The 16,002-nt window shown below is 46.4% G+C and overlaps 1 protein-coding gene across 1 annotated transcript in view; it reads right to left on the bottom strand.

The window, feature by feature from the left end:
* The window catches only part of Apob (apolipoprotein B), a 38,163-nt gene extending 30,567 nt beyond the window's left edge, over window positions 1–7,596 (bottom strand). The window contains exons 1-6 of the mRNA XM_005360576.3: window positions 7,515–7,596; window positions 7,135–7,173; window positions 5,970–6,085; window positions 3,786–3,931; window positions 1,615–1,768; window positions 791–946 (exon numbers count right to left, since the gene is read on the bottom strand). Coding sequence (XP_005360633.1) covers window positions 791–946; window positions 1,615–1,768; window positions 3,786–3,931; window positions 5,970–6,085; window positions 7,135–7,173; window positions 7,515–7,596 — 693 coding nt within the window. The remainder of the gene's footprint in view (window positions 1–790; window positions 947–1,614; window positions 1,769–3,785; window positions 3,932–5,969; window positions 6,086–7,134; window positions 7,174–7,514) is intronic.
* Window positions 7,597–16,002: the final 8,406 nt, after the last annotated feature.

Below are 16,002 nucleotides of genomic sequence, written 5' to 3'. Positions count from 1 at the left end.
CTTCCTTCCTTCCTTCCTTCCTTCCTTCCTTCCTTCCTTCCTTCCTTCCTTCCTGTCTTCCTCTTTCCCTCAGTGCTACCCAGAACAAGGATGAGCACAGAACAGATTCTCAGATGCCAAACCAGTGCATTGACCTTGTATAAGTCTGGTCCTCATGGTTATCAGATTATCTCTTTCTAGCTTCAAGGACAATGTCTAAGAAGATTGGGAGAGATGGCAGGAATTGTTCAACAGTTCATGTTGACCAAGACAACTTGTGACTTATACTTTAGAACATGTTACAGGGACTGGGCAACCTTAGATAACATGTACTATAGGACCCTGTGTGGCAGCAAAGGAGGTTAGTACTGAGAGGGTGGCTTAGGCAGGACCTGGAGGACTTAGGTCTAGTTGGGTTCAACTGGGGGTGGAAGAACAAGAAGCTGAGGCACAATCATGTCACTTCCTGGACTGAGAAAGGCGAGAGAGCATGGGTCCTTCGCTTAGGACACCCAGATCTTGAATGGGGAAGAGAAGTGACAAATAAGTCATCTCAGAGATATACAGGCTTGGTGCTGTGTCAGAGGGATATCGGGAAGGACCAAGCTCTAGGGTAGGAGTCCAGAACCCAAATCCAGTCCAGCATAATTAATAACAGTCCTTCAGCCTTGGTAGTCTGGTCCTGGGGTCCCACTGGGGTCTACATAGTGGACAAGCTAGACAGGCTCTTCCCTGAGATCTCTACTAGGTAGACCATTCCAAAATTTTCCACAGAAGTCAGTTGCATATGAGGAGACAGTACGAGACTCACCAGGCCTTTGATGAGGGCCAGAGGGCTGACACTCGTGCTGGTGGGCTGGAACCCTTCACATTGCTGCAGGTTTCTCTCTGTGGACATCTCTGTTGCCACGGTGCCCTTTCTCGAGTTCACGGTGACCTGAGTTGAGCAGTTTCCATACACGGTATCCTGTGCAAGACCAAGGTAAGGTCAGGTCTGCTCAGTATGGGAAAACAACTTCGGGAGCTGGAGAGGGGCTGGGAAAGAAGCCTTGGACCAGAGGCAGGATTGTTGCGAGGGAGAGTTTTCTTTGCTCCCAGGAAGAGGGTAGCAGTGCTATGAAAGGCCAGCTGGTATGGCAGGGGTGGGAGCATGGTCAGACCCAGGAGAGGTGGTTCCCAGGGCAGGGCCAGGCAGGTTGAATCTCTATCGTTCAAGCATAGTGGAGCTGAGAGCTTACAACACAGGATGGGCTCATGTTCTTGTGTCTGAGTACATTGAATTCTCTCTGAGGTTGATTCGAAATACAGTGTATTCCAATTTTTTTTTTGGTGTCTAAAATACATAAGACTTTCTTGTGCTAAACTATGAGCACAGGAAAAAAACCCTTAACCAGAGCATGTGGATTGGTTAAGAGACCCCAGGAAAAGCTTTAACATTAGACTCAGTACCACGAACCTGCTCAGGACGATCTATTGGTAAGATCTGGGGACATGGGGGAACTCGGATCCCTGGTATTCATATCAATCCAGGGTTTGCCATGTAACCACTCTACTGCCCATCAAGGGACAACATGGCCTCTGAGATAGGAAGACATACTTTGCAAGGCCACTGTCACCAGCCTTTAAACTTCTCACCAGGAGCAACACTTGCTTGTCCTCTTCTGTCTCAGGAGGAACCAGCAGGGCAGAAATGATGCCCCTCTTGATGTTCAGGATGTGTTTAGGCTCGTCCTTGTCGGGGTAAAGGACCACTTGTTTCCCTTCAGGAGTGGCCAACTTGAGCTCGAACCTGTCCCGGGAGAAAGGAGGTGCATGCTCACAATAAAGACCTTCTTCCAGGGTAAGCCCACAGAGGGAGCCAGAACTGGGCAACTCTTCAGTTCGTCTTTGGACACATTATATATATATTTCCATCTTCCACATGCATTTCCCCAAAGTCTACAAATATGTGTCGCTGTCGCTTTTCTCTTTCCGTTTCCCCTTGCCCTTCTTTTTGGCTGGGTTCATCCCTCCCTTCTCTGTTCCCCTTGTCTTCTTTCATCCTCACCCTTCCTATGGGCATCTTCCTGCATCCTTCAATGTCATCACCCCATTAATATAATTCTATACAGACTTGCAAGGATGCAAACACAGAGATTTTTATTTTATGTTTTACACAAGGAACATTGCATTATGCGTACCTGCCTTCATCTTAATTTTCTCATTTAATTATATTCTGGGAAGACCTGAATCACTTGGCGTAGTTCCCCTAGCGTCTCTACTAAGGCTACACAGCATTTCATCCTTTGGTTATTTGTGGGTCCTTAAATATTGCCTCACTTAAGGGCATTGACTTTCTCTCATCCTGGACTTCTGTTTTGGTCCCACAAATGATATAGAAATAAACAGCCTTATGCATCTGTTTTCACACACGGCTGTTTAATTTAGATGAGCCAGAGTCCCAGAGATGAGCACTGCTATGTCAAGGGACAAATACTGTCGATGAGACTGGGCATTGTTTAGTGACTCTTGTGTCTACCACTAGTGTACGAGAACGTATTTCCTTCCCTGTAGCCATGGGTGCCATCTCAAGTTTTGTAGCTCTCTGGGTGTGGCTGAGACAGTCTTTTGTAACACATCATTTGCATTATTGATTTCCAGTGACTCTGAGCCTTCTTCTCCTATGGTCGTCAGACATCACTTTATCATTCATTCACTCTGAGGCCAAGATGGAGGTCCAGGTCAACTTTGATCCTAGGAACTGACTTCCTATTGGGGACTGCTTGAGCTGCCAAGGGCCTGGCTGTACCTGCTCTTAGTTAAGCCCCTGGGAGAAGAACACCAGGTCTGTCTCCCACAGCTCTGGACCTCTCAGAGTATTCTAGACACAGACATGCAAGTCTGGCAAGTCCTTGTGGTCCAAAGGAGAAATCTCTTGTGTTTGAAGATGAGAAAGGACCACGGAATAACTGCTACTTCCTCTGCCACCACAGCTCCCCTCACATCTACGTCTCTAATAAAGTAAGGCAGTTGGATGGAAGCAGAACCATTTTTGCCTGTCTTTCAGAGAAAGACAAGGTTCTAACATTTAAAAAAAAATCTAAGAAAAAAAATAGGCAAGGGAAGAGAGTTTCCCCTGCTACCAAGTTAACATCCCTGCAACTACCTGTGTTCCACACATTTAATGTGTCCTAAACTAAATGGGCATAAGCCAACAGTGTTGTTGACAATGCTTGAAGATCGGAACAGCACTGTCACTACTGTGTTGGGAGAGATGCCAGCTATAAATGGCAGCCCAGTCTCCAGTGCACAGTGGCCACCTACCAGTCACAGGCAGGAGACTGCTAAGGATCTGCCTTCCCTTTGTCCTGTGCTGAACCTAAGCCACGCCCTCATAAGTACATGGGGGTCCATGCTCTGTTTATGATCTCAGAGCAGCGAGTGCTGCCTGACCTACCCCGAAGACCCGAAGGCATCATCCTTGTTCAGTTTAAACAGGATCTTACTTGTTTAAACAAACCATCTCAGCTTTAGAGTCGCAAAAGTGCTTCAACCGTGAGCTCTGCTGGCAGAACGATTTAGATGATAATCAAGGAAACTTAACTAAGGAGGGTCAATAATCGTTCCCTCTTTTTGATAAACATGAAAACTCCACAGTAACCTGATCTGTGATAAGCACTGACTACAAATGCTAGCACTGAGAGGCACGCCTGTCATGCCTCCCACTCTCATATTTCCACAGACGCAGGCGTACACGCGTGGACCATGCTCGCCTCAAGTAGCACTCGCAAAGTTTAGGTACTCAGAGACATAAGCCCATGCCTTACCTGGACATGGCAGCTGCAAACTCATCAGAGTTCTTGGTTTTCTTCATCAAGGCCTTGCCCTCAGGGTTGAAGCCATACACCTCTTTAAGGGTACACTGGGTGGTCCTCATGATGAAACTGCAGAGTTGGGGGACCTCCAGCTCTACCTGAGAATGGAAAGTAGTGACACACTGAGTTTGGGGAACATCCATGCAGCCCAGTCTCCAATCAGGAAACTGAGGGAAAGCTGCTGAGAACATGGTCATCGAGTCCCCAGGACCACACATTCTAAACACATCTCATGTGTCCCTAGGCTTACCGTAGCTCACCTTCCTGAGTTAAGAAGTTTATATTTGCCCCTACGCATGGGAAGGAGGGAGTCCTTGCATTGGTTTTAAATGGACTCATTTTACTTATAAAGAATCTGGGGTGATTGCTTCGGAGAAATGCACAGTGGAGTTAAGAAAACAAAATGAAACAAAGCAACAAAAAGTAGCAAGCAGGAAAAGCAAACCTTTTCCCACCGACATTCCCTCAAACTCTACCTACCGGAGCCTGCTGAAAGCGTCAAACCTGGGCAGCTCAAAACTGGTTCTTGGTTGTTTTCTGGAGCTATTGAAAGAGCCCTCCAGCACGATGGAGAAACTCTTTGTGTGTCATCTAAAGCAGCTGCATGGGCCACAGGTGGACGTTGGCTATACTGAAATATCGCTAGTGGGAGTAAGAACTGAATTTTAAATTTTATTCAACTTAAACGGCCACCTGTGGCTAATGCCCATCTGTGTGTGAAGATCAGCACTGTGGCCCAAGAGGGAAAAGAGAGCTCAGCAAAATGGGCTCCTCCTCCCCTTGCAGACCTCAGTAGCAGCCCTTGGATATGCTTTATCTGCACAGCCGGGGATAGAGTATTGTCTCTCAATAAGCAACATTGCATTTTACCAAATCAAGTGCTTTCAAATTCTCCCTATTCCCTCATACAACAAAAGTATATGCTCAACTGTGTTCATAGCAGCATTGTTCGTAATAGCCAGAACCTGGAAACAGCCGAGATGCCCTTCAATGGAAGAATGGATGAAGAAAGTATAGAATATATACATATTAGAGTACTACTCAGCAGTAAAAAACAATGACTTCTTGAATTTTGCACACAAATGGACAGAAATAGAAAACACTATGTTGAGTGAGGTAAGCCAGACCCAAAAAGATGATCATGGGATGTACTCACTCATATTTGGTTTCTAGCCATAAATAAAGGACATTGAGCCTATAATTTGTGATCCTACAGAAGCTAAATAAGAAGGTGAACCCAAAGAAAAACATAAAGGCATCCTCCTGAATATTAACCTTCATCAGGCGATGAAAGGAGACAGAGACAGAGACCCACATTGGAGCACCGGACAGAAATCTCAAGGTCCAAATCAGGAGCAGAAGGAGAGAGAGCACAAGCAAGGAACTCAGGACCGCGAGGGGTGCACCCACACACTGAGACAATGGGGATGTTCTATTGGGAATTCACCAAGGCCAGCTGGCCTGGGTCTGAAAAAGCCTGGGATAAAACCGGACTTGCTGAACATAGCGGACAATGAGGACTACTGAGAACTCAAGAACAATGGCAATGGGTTTTTGATCCTACTGCATTTACTAACTTTGTGGGAGTCTAGGCAGTTTGGATGCTCACCTTACTAGACCTGGATGGAGGTGGGGGTTCCTTGGACTTCTCACAGGGCAGGGAACCTTGATTGCTCTTTGGGCTGAGGAGGGCGGGGGACTTGATCGGGGGAGGGGGAGGGAAATGGGAAGCAGTGGCGGGGAGGAGGCAGAGATCTTTAATAAATAAATAACTTAAAAAAATAAATTACTTTCAGGAAAAAAATTCTCCATATTATGTTTGACATCAGAAAAGCTGCATGTTCTGCGCTCTTGTGCAGTAACTACCTTCTTTGGAGTCCTCACTGGCGTCTCTCACAGTCAGATCTACAGGCCGATCCTGCGGGCCTCCTAGACTGTGACCAACTATTACACTTTGGAAGCTAACGGGAGAATAATCTGTCTGGAAAGTTTTTCTGTGGCAGTTTACTCGTTCAGGTGACTTATTGTAGTATGAAGTTCCAGCATACGCTGGGAACTGCTGGACGGTTCTCTGAGGGGCCCACGGTGGGACAAGGCTCGGTAGCTGCAGGTCCCTCTCGCCCTTATCCTCCATACCTTGCAGTTGATCTTGGTGGCGCTTCTGGAATCAGCAGTGCCCCGGATGCCGCTGGAACTCTCTGCCTCATAGTTGTACACGTACTTCCGGAGGTGCTTGAATCGGGTTGCATCTTCTGAAGTGAGGAGAAAATACGTCAGCCCTGAAGCTGAAGCAACTTTCTTAAGGCAGCTACTGCTGGACAGAGAGGGGCAGCGGCAGAGGGAATGAAAGTGGTGGCCAAACTCAAGTCACTTGCGGTTGATTTTGCATTATGCTTAATTTGTCTTTATAGATTTAACAATGACATCTTTTTTTTCCTTCTGAGTCTGATGTTTAAATTATTTGGGATTCCTTAGACCGTCTAAAGTACACAAAAGGGAGGGCACTAAGCATCAGTTAATGGAGCCTACAAAAATCTGTAGGAAGACATTTTGAAAAATTATCAAAGTTATCAAAGGGATAAAGCTAAGCGTTTTCTCTGTGTGAAGATGATGTCCTGATCTGACTTTGAAATGCCTGAGACAATGTTAGTTGTTAGGGCTGTCTAGTTGACTTTTGGAGACCCCCCCAAGAAGAAACTTCTGGAAGTTTCTTTCCACTAAGCTTGACGGGAATTTTCTGATTGACTTGAGAAAAATAACTGGCTACGAATCCAGATGTAGTACTGCCAAATAACCACCAGATGGCGGTGCTGCCCCATGAGAGGAGAGGCCAACGCTGGCGCGCTCCCGAGAACACTGCGTATCGCTGTAAGGACTGATCCTGTGACCCAGAGGGTCAGGTAAATAGGAAGGGGAGGAGAGGTCTGGAGTTCTGCACAAAGGTTAAAGTCGGCATTTCCTCATCCTCACATACTAGGAATCAATGATTAGTCCGTGATAAACAGCACAGTAATGTCTCCTCACAGTGCCCAAGGTCTCTCTCTTCTCTACCCCACCTCTGGACCAAGCGCTGGAACAGCACAGAAAGGACATATAGGAAGTCTCCTTCCCTTTGCAAAAGGAGATTGGATGTGCAGAGACGCAAAACCTTGGCTTCCAGGGGTCAGAGCAGTGTCCCCTAATCTTAGGATGTGGGTACTGTGTGGAAGAAAGGCCCTTAGGAACGGAGGCAGAGGAGGATGGATGGAGAGGAGAAAGAGCATTGGAGGAGCCCGGCGTGCGCTGTGAAGAAATGCCTTACTTGGACAGTTCGAGCTGGTGCTTTCCAGGACTTCATCTTCTGTAAGAGAAAAATGAACCCTTGACTTTCCCGTGTTTTCCGTGAGTCCCAGGAGCCGACAGGACGGACCTCTCAGAGGCCTTAATTATTTTAGGGCTGTCGAGAGTTTTTCTAGCTTTCCCATCCCTGACTCTTGCCTGGGGTCCGGAGTAGCCACCTGCTAGCTCTAGTTCTCACCACCTTTTCCCTAGGACCCCTGCAGCTGCCCTCCTTCCAACCCAGCTACCTAGAGGTCTCCCTGCCACCCGTTTCCATTCCCTGATGTAACGGATGGATTTGAAGCCACAACCGAGGGCTCTGGTTCCACCCTGACTTTCTCCCAGCCTTCTCCCCTCACTCACGAGCCCAGACGCTGGTGTCTAAGAACAGTAGCAGGAACAGCAGTAGCAGCGGCGACCGCAGCACAGGCCTCCGTGGGCCCATGGCCGATGGATGGGTGGGATGGTACCCTGGCTTTGGCCTGGCCACGGCCTAGCCCCGCTGCTCTTTCCGCAGGCTCTCTCGAGGTGGCACCCAGACAGGTACTCGATTCACCACAGGCACTGACGGGAATGCCCGGCCACCTGAAAAGCGCTCCCTTTATAGGAGGCCCTGGCTTAGGGAGAATTGCCAAAGGTCCAAAGGGCATGGCCCGGGCCTGTTTGCTTTTCCACACGAGCTGGGTGGCTAAGACCGAGTCTGATGGGGGTCTCACTGCTGGTTCAGCCACCACCGCCTGAGACTTTTCTCAGGGGGGCTCAGCAGCGGATGGTGGTCGTACTGTCCTGTAATCCTGCCCTGACTGCCAGCAGGAAACAACCAGCCGTAGGGACCCTGCTCCTTCTCTGACTATGGAGCCATTTAAAAAAACTGTTCTTAATGTCTTGGTGGAGGCTCCTTCCTATGTTCTCTCCCAGTTTGGTAGACTGTTGGGTTTGAATAGATAGCCCTGTTTTGACTAATTTAACCAGCACAGGCGGCTGTGGGGAGGGAAGAGAAAGAGGAGGCAACCTGGGGAGTCTGGTGAGTCCAAGTCTCCGGTAAATCTTAGTGAAGAGGGGCTCCTAAAAGAGACCAGTCCCACGGTCCACTGTGGGCAGTGTCAGTCATGAAAGGTAGGACTGTGATGACCTAGAAAGCTGAGTGTCTGAGCTGGGCTGTGTCCTCACAGCACCCCAAACTAGCTGGGGGTACTCTACCTCATAAAGAAGCTTCAAGTAAAAAATAAAAAAATTAAGGTAGGATGGAGAGAGTGTTAATGCCGGTGGATGTGTGGAGACAGAGGGGCATTTGGGAAGGAATGGTTATAAGTGATGGCCTAGGGACAACGGGGGTGGAACTGAAGGGCTGGAGTCCTGGAAATACAGTTGTAAAAGTCAGGATGTATCACCACAGTATGTCGTGTGTGTGTGTGTGTGTGTGTGTGTGTGTGGACTCAAGGGCACACATGTGGAGATGTGTATGCACCTGTGTGTAAATGCATACAAAGGCCAGGGCTTAACCTATAGTGTTTTTTGAAACCAATCTTTGCCCTAACTTTTGAGGCAGGGTCTCTCACCGAACTGGGAACTCACTGACTAGTTTGGCTAGCAATAAGCTTCAAGGACTCCACCTTTGACTTCTCAGCTCGGGGTTATAGGCGTATGCTGTCACCTCGAACTTCCTTCGTGGGTGCTGAACTCAGGTCCTCCCGCTTGCAGGGCAAGCCCTCTTTGTCCAGAACCCACAGGGTATCAGTTGTGATTGGTTTATGATACAGCCAGAGTGACATGTGTCTTACGATATTGTTCAGGCGTTCGGATGAGTCCGGCAGATGGGTCTAGACTCTAGAATCCAGGGCATCATTAGGGACCCATGACCAAGTGTACACAGCCCCTGGTTTCCTCAAAAGAGACTCCATGGAATCTCCTCCTTCTCTGCATTTGGCCCTTCAGACCTGTCTCCATTTAGATGTTGTCTGTAACCACAAACTCCCTTTAGTGGTTTGTTACTTTGGGCTGTTGCACGTCCGTATGGTTAAAGGTGAGTATTTCAGAAGTCTCATCCCAGGGCTAGCCAAGACCAACAGCACAGAAGGACTAGGAGAGTTATCGTTGCTCTGAAGCCCCATTTCTCTGAGCATGGACTAGAACTGTTAGTGTTCAAGGGGAGAGGGCTCTGCTTTTCCCATACACGCTTGCTCCAAAGAGAGTGGGCAGAATACTTCCAAGCAGAGAAATAAGGAGATGGATACAGATGAAGCCCATGCACTATCATCAATGGGGGGGGGGGAATGTAATTTCTATGAATTGGGGGTCAGGGATGGATCTGATAGCCTGCGTGCAGAGCAGATGCTGAGATATTTTGATGTCCAGAATCATCTCTGCAGTCTCTGAAATACTGAGTTCAGCTTTTCTTCTCTTTCCTTGATGGCCTTTGGAAAGTGTCCCCTGGGCTAGGGCTTAGCCTGTGCTCTTATCTGCGGACAGGGTCCAGCGCACAGGCCCCACACAGCAAATGCCACAGTGCTGAGTTGACAGAGGACACTCAGAAATGCTGAAAGGGCCACAAGTCAATCTTTCTTAAATTACAAAATCTGCCTGGATGGTTGACTAAAAGCCATCTGGACGTGTTTGTGACCACCCCTGTGACCTTCATCCATCTTCCTTAAGCAGATACCATCTCAGCTTATTGCAAAGAACAACCTAAAAGTTTCAAAGGCCATTTGAAGAGAGATTTCAACTAGAAGAAAGAGTCAGGGGATCCTGGAGCGTGAGCAACTCATTGAGCAGAGACAATCCTGGTCCATCGAGGGGCCAGTGGCTCTGAAGGTAATCCCTGGGGGTGTTCGGCTCGGGGAGGTGGGGTTGGAGTCTAGCTGGTTTCACCAGAGTTTGTAAGTGACACCAGCCTGCTAGATCTCTGTGAGGTCACTGGATTAATAATATTTACTTCCTAGGGATTTTGCTGAAAATCCAGGAAAATAGTGGGAAACACAAGCCATCTAGCAAGATGTCTGGTAAAGAAAAAGCCTTTGATAAGGGAAGATGGCGACGACTCCTCATGTGTACGTGGTTACATGTGTTTGCTGGGTACCTGTCTGAGTGCAGCAGCCCTGTGTAGGAAGAGAAATTAACAGAACACAGGCGAACACAGGCGGCAAAATCAAGGCCAAGGGAAAGGAGCGTGTGGGCAGGGCATCTGTGAGGAATGGTGACCAGGACTAATGCTCCATTTGGCATTTCTCATTTCTGCGTGCTTAAAACTGCTGCCCAGTCCAAGAAGATGGAGGCCCTACTGGAGCAAGCTGCTTAAGGAACTGTCATAGCTGTGACGCACAGGCTGAGCTCAGCTAGTCACTGGGACTTATCAGCCCCTGGATGCAAAGTCCTGTTGGTTGGACAATCAATGGAGCAATCATAGGGTGCTGGGGTTTCTATTAGGAAGTCATGTGACCAATGGAATGTTAAGGAACCAGTTAAATAGCCCCATTTGAATCCCTGGGAGCAGACTCTTCATTCAGACTTTTTGTGGGTGACCAGAGGATCCTGACCAAGCTCAGGGAACCACGGAAGCTTTTAAGGTCCCCGTCAGTCATTCTTCTACGCTGAGCTCAGTGGGGGCCGGAGTGCTGGAGTAGCAGCTCAGACATAATTTGCTGAATATAATAAATGAATCTATGCCATTTAGTTATGCCCCATTGCTTCCAGGGAATTTATGTACAGTGACCATGATGCTAAGGAAACGTTTTCAGTGATATAAAATGAAGAAATACATTTTTATATAAATTATCCCCAGTCAGCCTGTTACAAGAGCAACAGCAAAACTCCTGTGGTAAATAGGGACCGGTATTGACAGTGATTAATTAGGCTATCTCTTTTCCGCCCGTGACAGCATTATAATTGCAAATGATGCCCAGCAGCTAGGAAGTAAATTTCAAGAATTATAGAGATCGTAGATGGAACCATGCCCAGCAATTCAAAACATGCGCAAAACAAAGCACGCACAACACACACACATACACACAAAACACATACAAAAACTTGCATACATAGATACATAGACACACACACACATAGATGCAGCTGGTGACTGTCTCCCGTGGAAGGCTCTAAGGTGCGTCAGTGTCAGCTGAATGGAGTCACCACAGGTGAATGATTCTTCATCTCCCACGAGGAAGCAAAAACAAACATTTTTCTCCTGTCTTTCTGCTACCCAAGAGATAAGGTCAGAATGCCTGAGTGGCAGGTTTTACTGGGGAGAAGGGTCAGAGGGCAGAGGTATTCAGTGAGGAGAGAGCTCTCTGGGGGGAGGGGTTATCTCTCCCTTTACTTCAGGTCATTCCCTCCACCCTGGAGACCATCCCAGGTAGATCTCATGGCTTCCAGCCCTAATTTTCTGTCAGTTTGAAGGATCTTTACACACATGTGATAAATAGGGACAAAAAAATTAATTATATTTTAGCTCATAACATTCTTCACTTTTTCCCTTGTTCACATGTTATCTTGCTATCCAGAGCAATCAGCTTGGCAGGCAGGGGCCACAGTGCACACATTACACGTCATTTTCTTCGTCTTCTAAGCACAAGGGCGTCACGCCAGGTGAGGCAGAGCATGGCGGTTGCTTGTCCCACAGCCCTTGGCAGAGGGGTCGGGGATTACTCTTCAGCATGGCTAAGTGTGGTTTATATTTGGATTTTGGAAGTGCGCTGAACATGAAGCTATGAGAGAAGAAGGAGCTATGATCATGGATCCTATGACAGCCTTTGAGCCTGGTGTCAGTCTCTTCCCGTGATGGAAAGACAAATTCAGATGATCTCCCAGGCTTATTCTAGCTCTGACCGTGTGGAAACTTTGGGATTAAGAAATAAATACATAGATCACCTTGTTTTCAGACTTTGTGGTGGTTCGAAGCTCAGGCTGAGGATTCAGGATTCCTGTTCAGGCTGGGTTTCTGAGAGGCTCTCTAATTCTTCCAAGATTGTGATTATGCTGCCTACAAAGTAGAGAGTAGCAGATTCCTGAGTGAGGAGAGGACACACTCCCCCAAGGACATCCATCATAACCTCTGCAGTTTCTTATTCAAGCTTGGGTAGGTTTCATCCTTGCCTTCACCTCATTCACCTCGGTGTTGTCAATTGATTTTTATTAATCTTTTAAAAATATTTGTGTGTGTGTGTGTGTGCGTACACATGTGTGCATGCATGGGTGTGTGCCAATGAGTGTGTGGAGGACAGAAAACCATCTTGAGAGATGGTCCTTGCCTCCTTTCTGGTTTGAGGCGGGGCTCTTATTGTTGGATGCTGTGTCGTGTACTCCGGGCTAGTTGGCCCATGAGCTTCTGAGGGATTCTTTGGTCTTTATCTCCCACACTGCTGTAAGAGTGCTGGGATTAGATACATGCACCACTGTGTCCAGCTGATTCCATGGATTCTGGAAATCTGTGCAGCAAGCGCTTACTTCTGATCACCTTATCTGGCTCTACCTTCATTTTAATTCTTTAAAAAACACATGACTTTATATTCTCATAAGACTAGGGCCAGAAAGGAAGTGCACTCAGAAGAGTGAGACCCGTGCTGGAGACACAAGAGCTTGTGGCTCTTCCATATCACCTCCGAGTCTGGGTCAGGATTCAGGGATCCTTCTCAACACTGACCTCTGAGAGTTTACGGTGAGGAGAAGGTCAAGATCCTGAGTATAGGACGAACGTACGCTGTGACATCAATACAGTTGGACTGCAGGGGCCCAGTGTGGTCCACAGGTCTAGAAGGGATGAAACTGAGCAGAGTCTTGGATGCTGGGCAGGGTTTGGGTCCTTGGGTGAACGGTGCTACTGAAGACAGCAGCAAGTTAGGATTATGTTTGAAGGGTCTGGCGATCTGGGATGCAGCCCCCCAACTGGAGCCCTTGGAGAAGCTGGGGCAAGTGTGACCTGGGATCTGGGGGAGCACCACAAGCCAGGATTGGGTCAGGGCCAGGGCTGCCAGGCTAATTGAAGTCATCACTTTAATTGCAGGCTACTACAGTTGCACACAACGCACTGAACACTAAGTATGCAGGGCATGTCTGGGATTAAAAGTAGATCGCACAAAAGGCCACGAGCTCTGGGCTGGAGGCTCCTTGTCAAGAGCTGTGGAAGGAGATGGAGATATAGGAGCAGGAATTAAGAGTCCCAGAGGAGGAAATGATTTTAGGCATCCCCCTGTGACTAACTGTATTATTTTAGAATAGAGAGGCTGAGATCTGGACATTTTGCTGTTGTAATGCTATACATGGTTTTTAAAAGATGTTTCACAACAGCAACGGGACTGGATTTACTTCGTTTACAATGTAGAATATTCTTCCTGGGGTAATCGCTCTGTGTTGACTTCATAAAACTGCTCAGAGATTGCTATAAAAAGATGACTCTTTAATTAGGATCGGTATAGTTACTTATAATTTATTGCTTAATGAAAGTGAAAAAATGTAATTTACTTTCTGTGGGTTTGAATTTAGAATGAATGTTAGTCTGTGGTTCATCACATAAAAACATAAAGGCTAGGGGTCTTAAAGGACTGGAGTTTCTTGAGTATCTCTTTAAAATATGCATGCTCATCCATCTGTAAATACCCCATCAGCAGGCTGCCTAACTGATGGGATTTGAGGAGATAAAGTAACTCTCTAGTCAGCTGGCATTCAAGAGTCTGTTAAAGGAGAAGCACCACACTGTTTCCATGACTTGGTGGATTCCCCCATCCTCCCCCCTCCATATACACAAGCGTGTGTGTGTGTGTATGTGTCTGTATGAGTGTTGTGCATGTGCACATGCATGCATGTGTGTGTGTGGCTTGTGTGCATCTATTCATGTGTATATGTGTGTGTGCCTGAAGAGGCCAGAAGAGGGTATTGGATCTCCTGGAGATGGGATTTTACAGGCAGTTGTGAGATGTCAGATGTGGGTAGAAGGAACTGAACTAGGGACTTCCGAAAAACCAGCAAGCACTCTTAGTTGAGGAGTCATTTCTTCAGCCACGAGATAAATGTTTTCAAGTATTAAATGAATAAATATTTTAAAACATGATTATTGGCAATTTTATATCTCCTCTGGAAAAATATCTATTCAAATCCTTATTATTGCTATTAATATTATATTATTAACATTATATATTATATAGTTACATAATTATGTAATATATTATTATACTAGTTATATAATTATGTAATTTATTATTCTTATTATTTTGGTCTCGTTACGATTCCCCAACTTGAAATTCTCCTGCCTCAGCCTCTTGGGTTTTGACATATTTGATTGGTTGCTTGAGCATCTTACTGTTAAATTCTAAGACCTTTCTTTCTCTCTCTCCAAGTCCACTGGCAGATTCAGGGTCTGTGAATATTTTCTCTCAGTCTGAGTTGTCTTTTTCCTTGTTTTGCAGTCCACACATTTTAAATTTTAAGGAAGTCTACTTTATTCTTCTCACCTGCTGTTTGTCCTTTTGGCTTCATCTCTGAGGAGCCATTGTCTAAATCTAGGTCAAGGAAATCTGCCTCTCTCTTCTGTCCTGGTCAGCTTCTAGTTTTAGGCTCATCACAAGGGTCGAGAGTACATTCTGAATCAATTTTATATAGAAGTTTCCTTCTCCGCCTGGCCCTGAGAAATTTCTAGGATCTATGAGCTGCCAAGAAGCTCTGAGTTGCTTCTTTTGCCTCCTTGCTCATAGGGCGTGATCCAGTCCCTAAGAGGATGACGTCAGCCCTGCTGCTAAATGAGCAGGACACCTGATTCTCAGGCTCTGCCCTGCCTACATAGACCTGAGACCCAGTGTTTTCAGAAGGAACCAAGACGCCTTCTAGGTATCTGAAACGGAAACCACAAGCTCCACTGGAGTCCTCAAAGCCCTCAGAACAAATTTTTCTTAGAAAGTACGTGTGGTTAGAGAAATAAGGCACACAAAACCGATCAACACCTTTTATGGGAAGCGTTAGTGACAAATGGATGAGACAAAGTGACATCCAGCACCTTGAGATGGTGACCTTTGGCCAAAGGGAGTGATAAGTCCTGGAGTGGGGATGGGGAGTGAGGGTAGGAAACCAGCAAACCAGGAAAAGGAGGCAGTTCGTCACAGGGGGACTATGGGGCTCAAGCAGTGGGCACTCATTTCTCCACCCCTGGGCACCAGCAGAAAATCCTCCAGCACTATAAACACATTAGAAGCCCTATTATTTGCTAGTGCCCCAAATATGTGATGGTTTCTTTTCATATGAAATCTCATTTACTTATGTCTTTTCTGAACTCTAATTACTGTCAAAACAGTGGGTTTTCTTACGCAATACCCACCACCCCCACCGTTTCCCTCGGTCCCTCCTCTTATGGTTCCCCTCCCCTCAATGATCATCCCGATGTTCTTATGTATGTTGTGTATGTAAATCTAGATGGTGTGTATGAGAAAAAATACTCAATATTTTGTGTTTCCTTGCCTTCATTTTCTTCCCTTGTTTTTCCTCCTCCCCCAGAGTTTCCTCTTCTGCTTCCTATGTAGACATCTAAGTGAATATGCATTTAAGTCTGGATTCTTCACATGAGAGAAAAATGTGGTGTTTTGGTTTTTTTCCCCCCGAGTCTGGCTTATTTCATTCAACACACTAACCCTGGTTCCATCCATTTTCCTGGAAATGCCATTTTTAATCATTTCACTTTTCTTTATTGATGAACAAAATCCCATTGTGTGCAGATTCCATACTTTCTTGTTCTGTTTAGTTGTTGATGGACATAAATGATCTCATTTAATAATCCAATGAAAAAAATCGTAAGATAGATATTGTTAACCATTATTCTTAAAAGTGAGAAAGCCAAGGCAAAATACCCTATATGAACTCAAATACCCTATATGAA

The sequence above is a fragment of the Microtus ochrogaster genome, linkage group LG3 (assembly GCF_000317375.1).
Source record: "Microtus ochrogaster isolate Prairie Vole_2 linkage group LG3, MicOch1.0, whole genome shotgun sequence".
Lineage (NCBI taxonomy): Eukaryota > Metazoa > Chordata > Mammalia > Rodentia > Cricetidae > Microtus > Microtus ochrogaster.
This window is presented reverse-complemented; position numbering and strand designations above follow the sequence as displayed.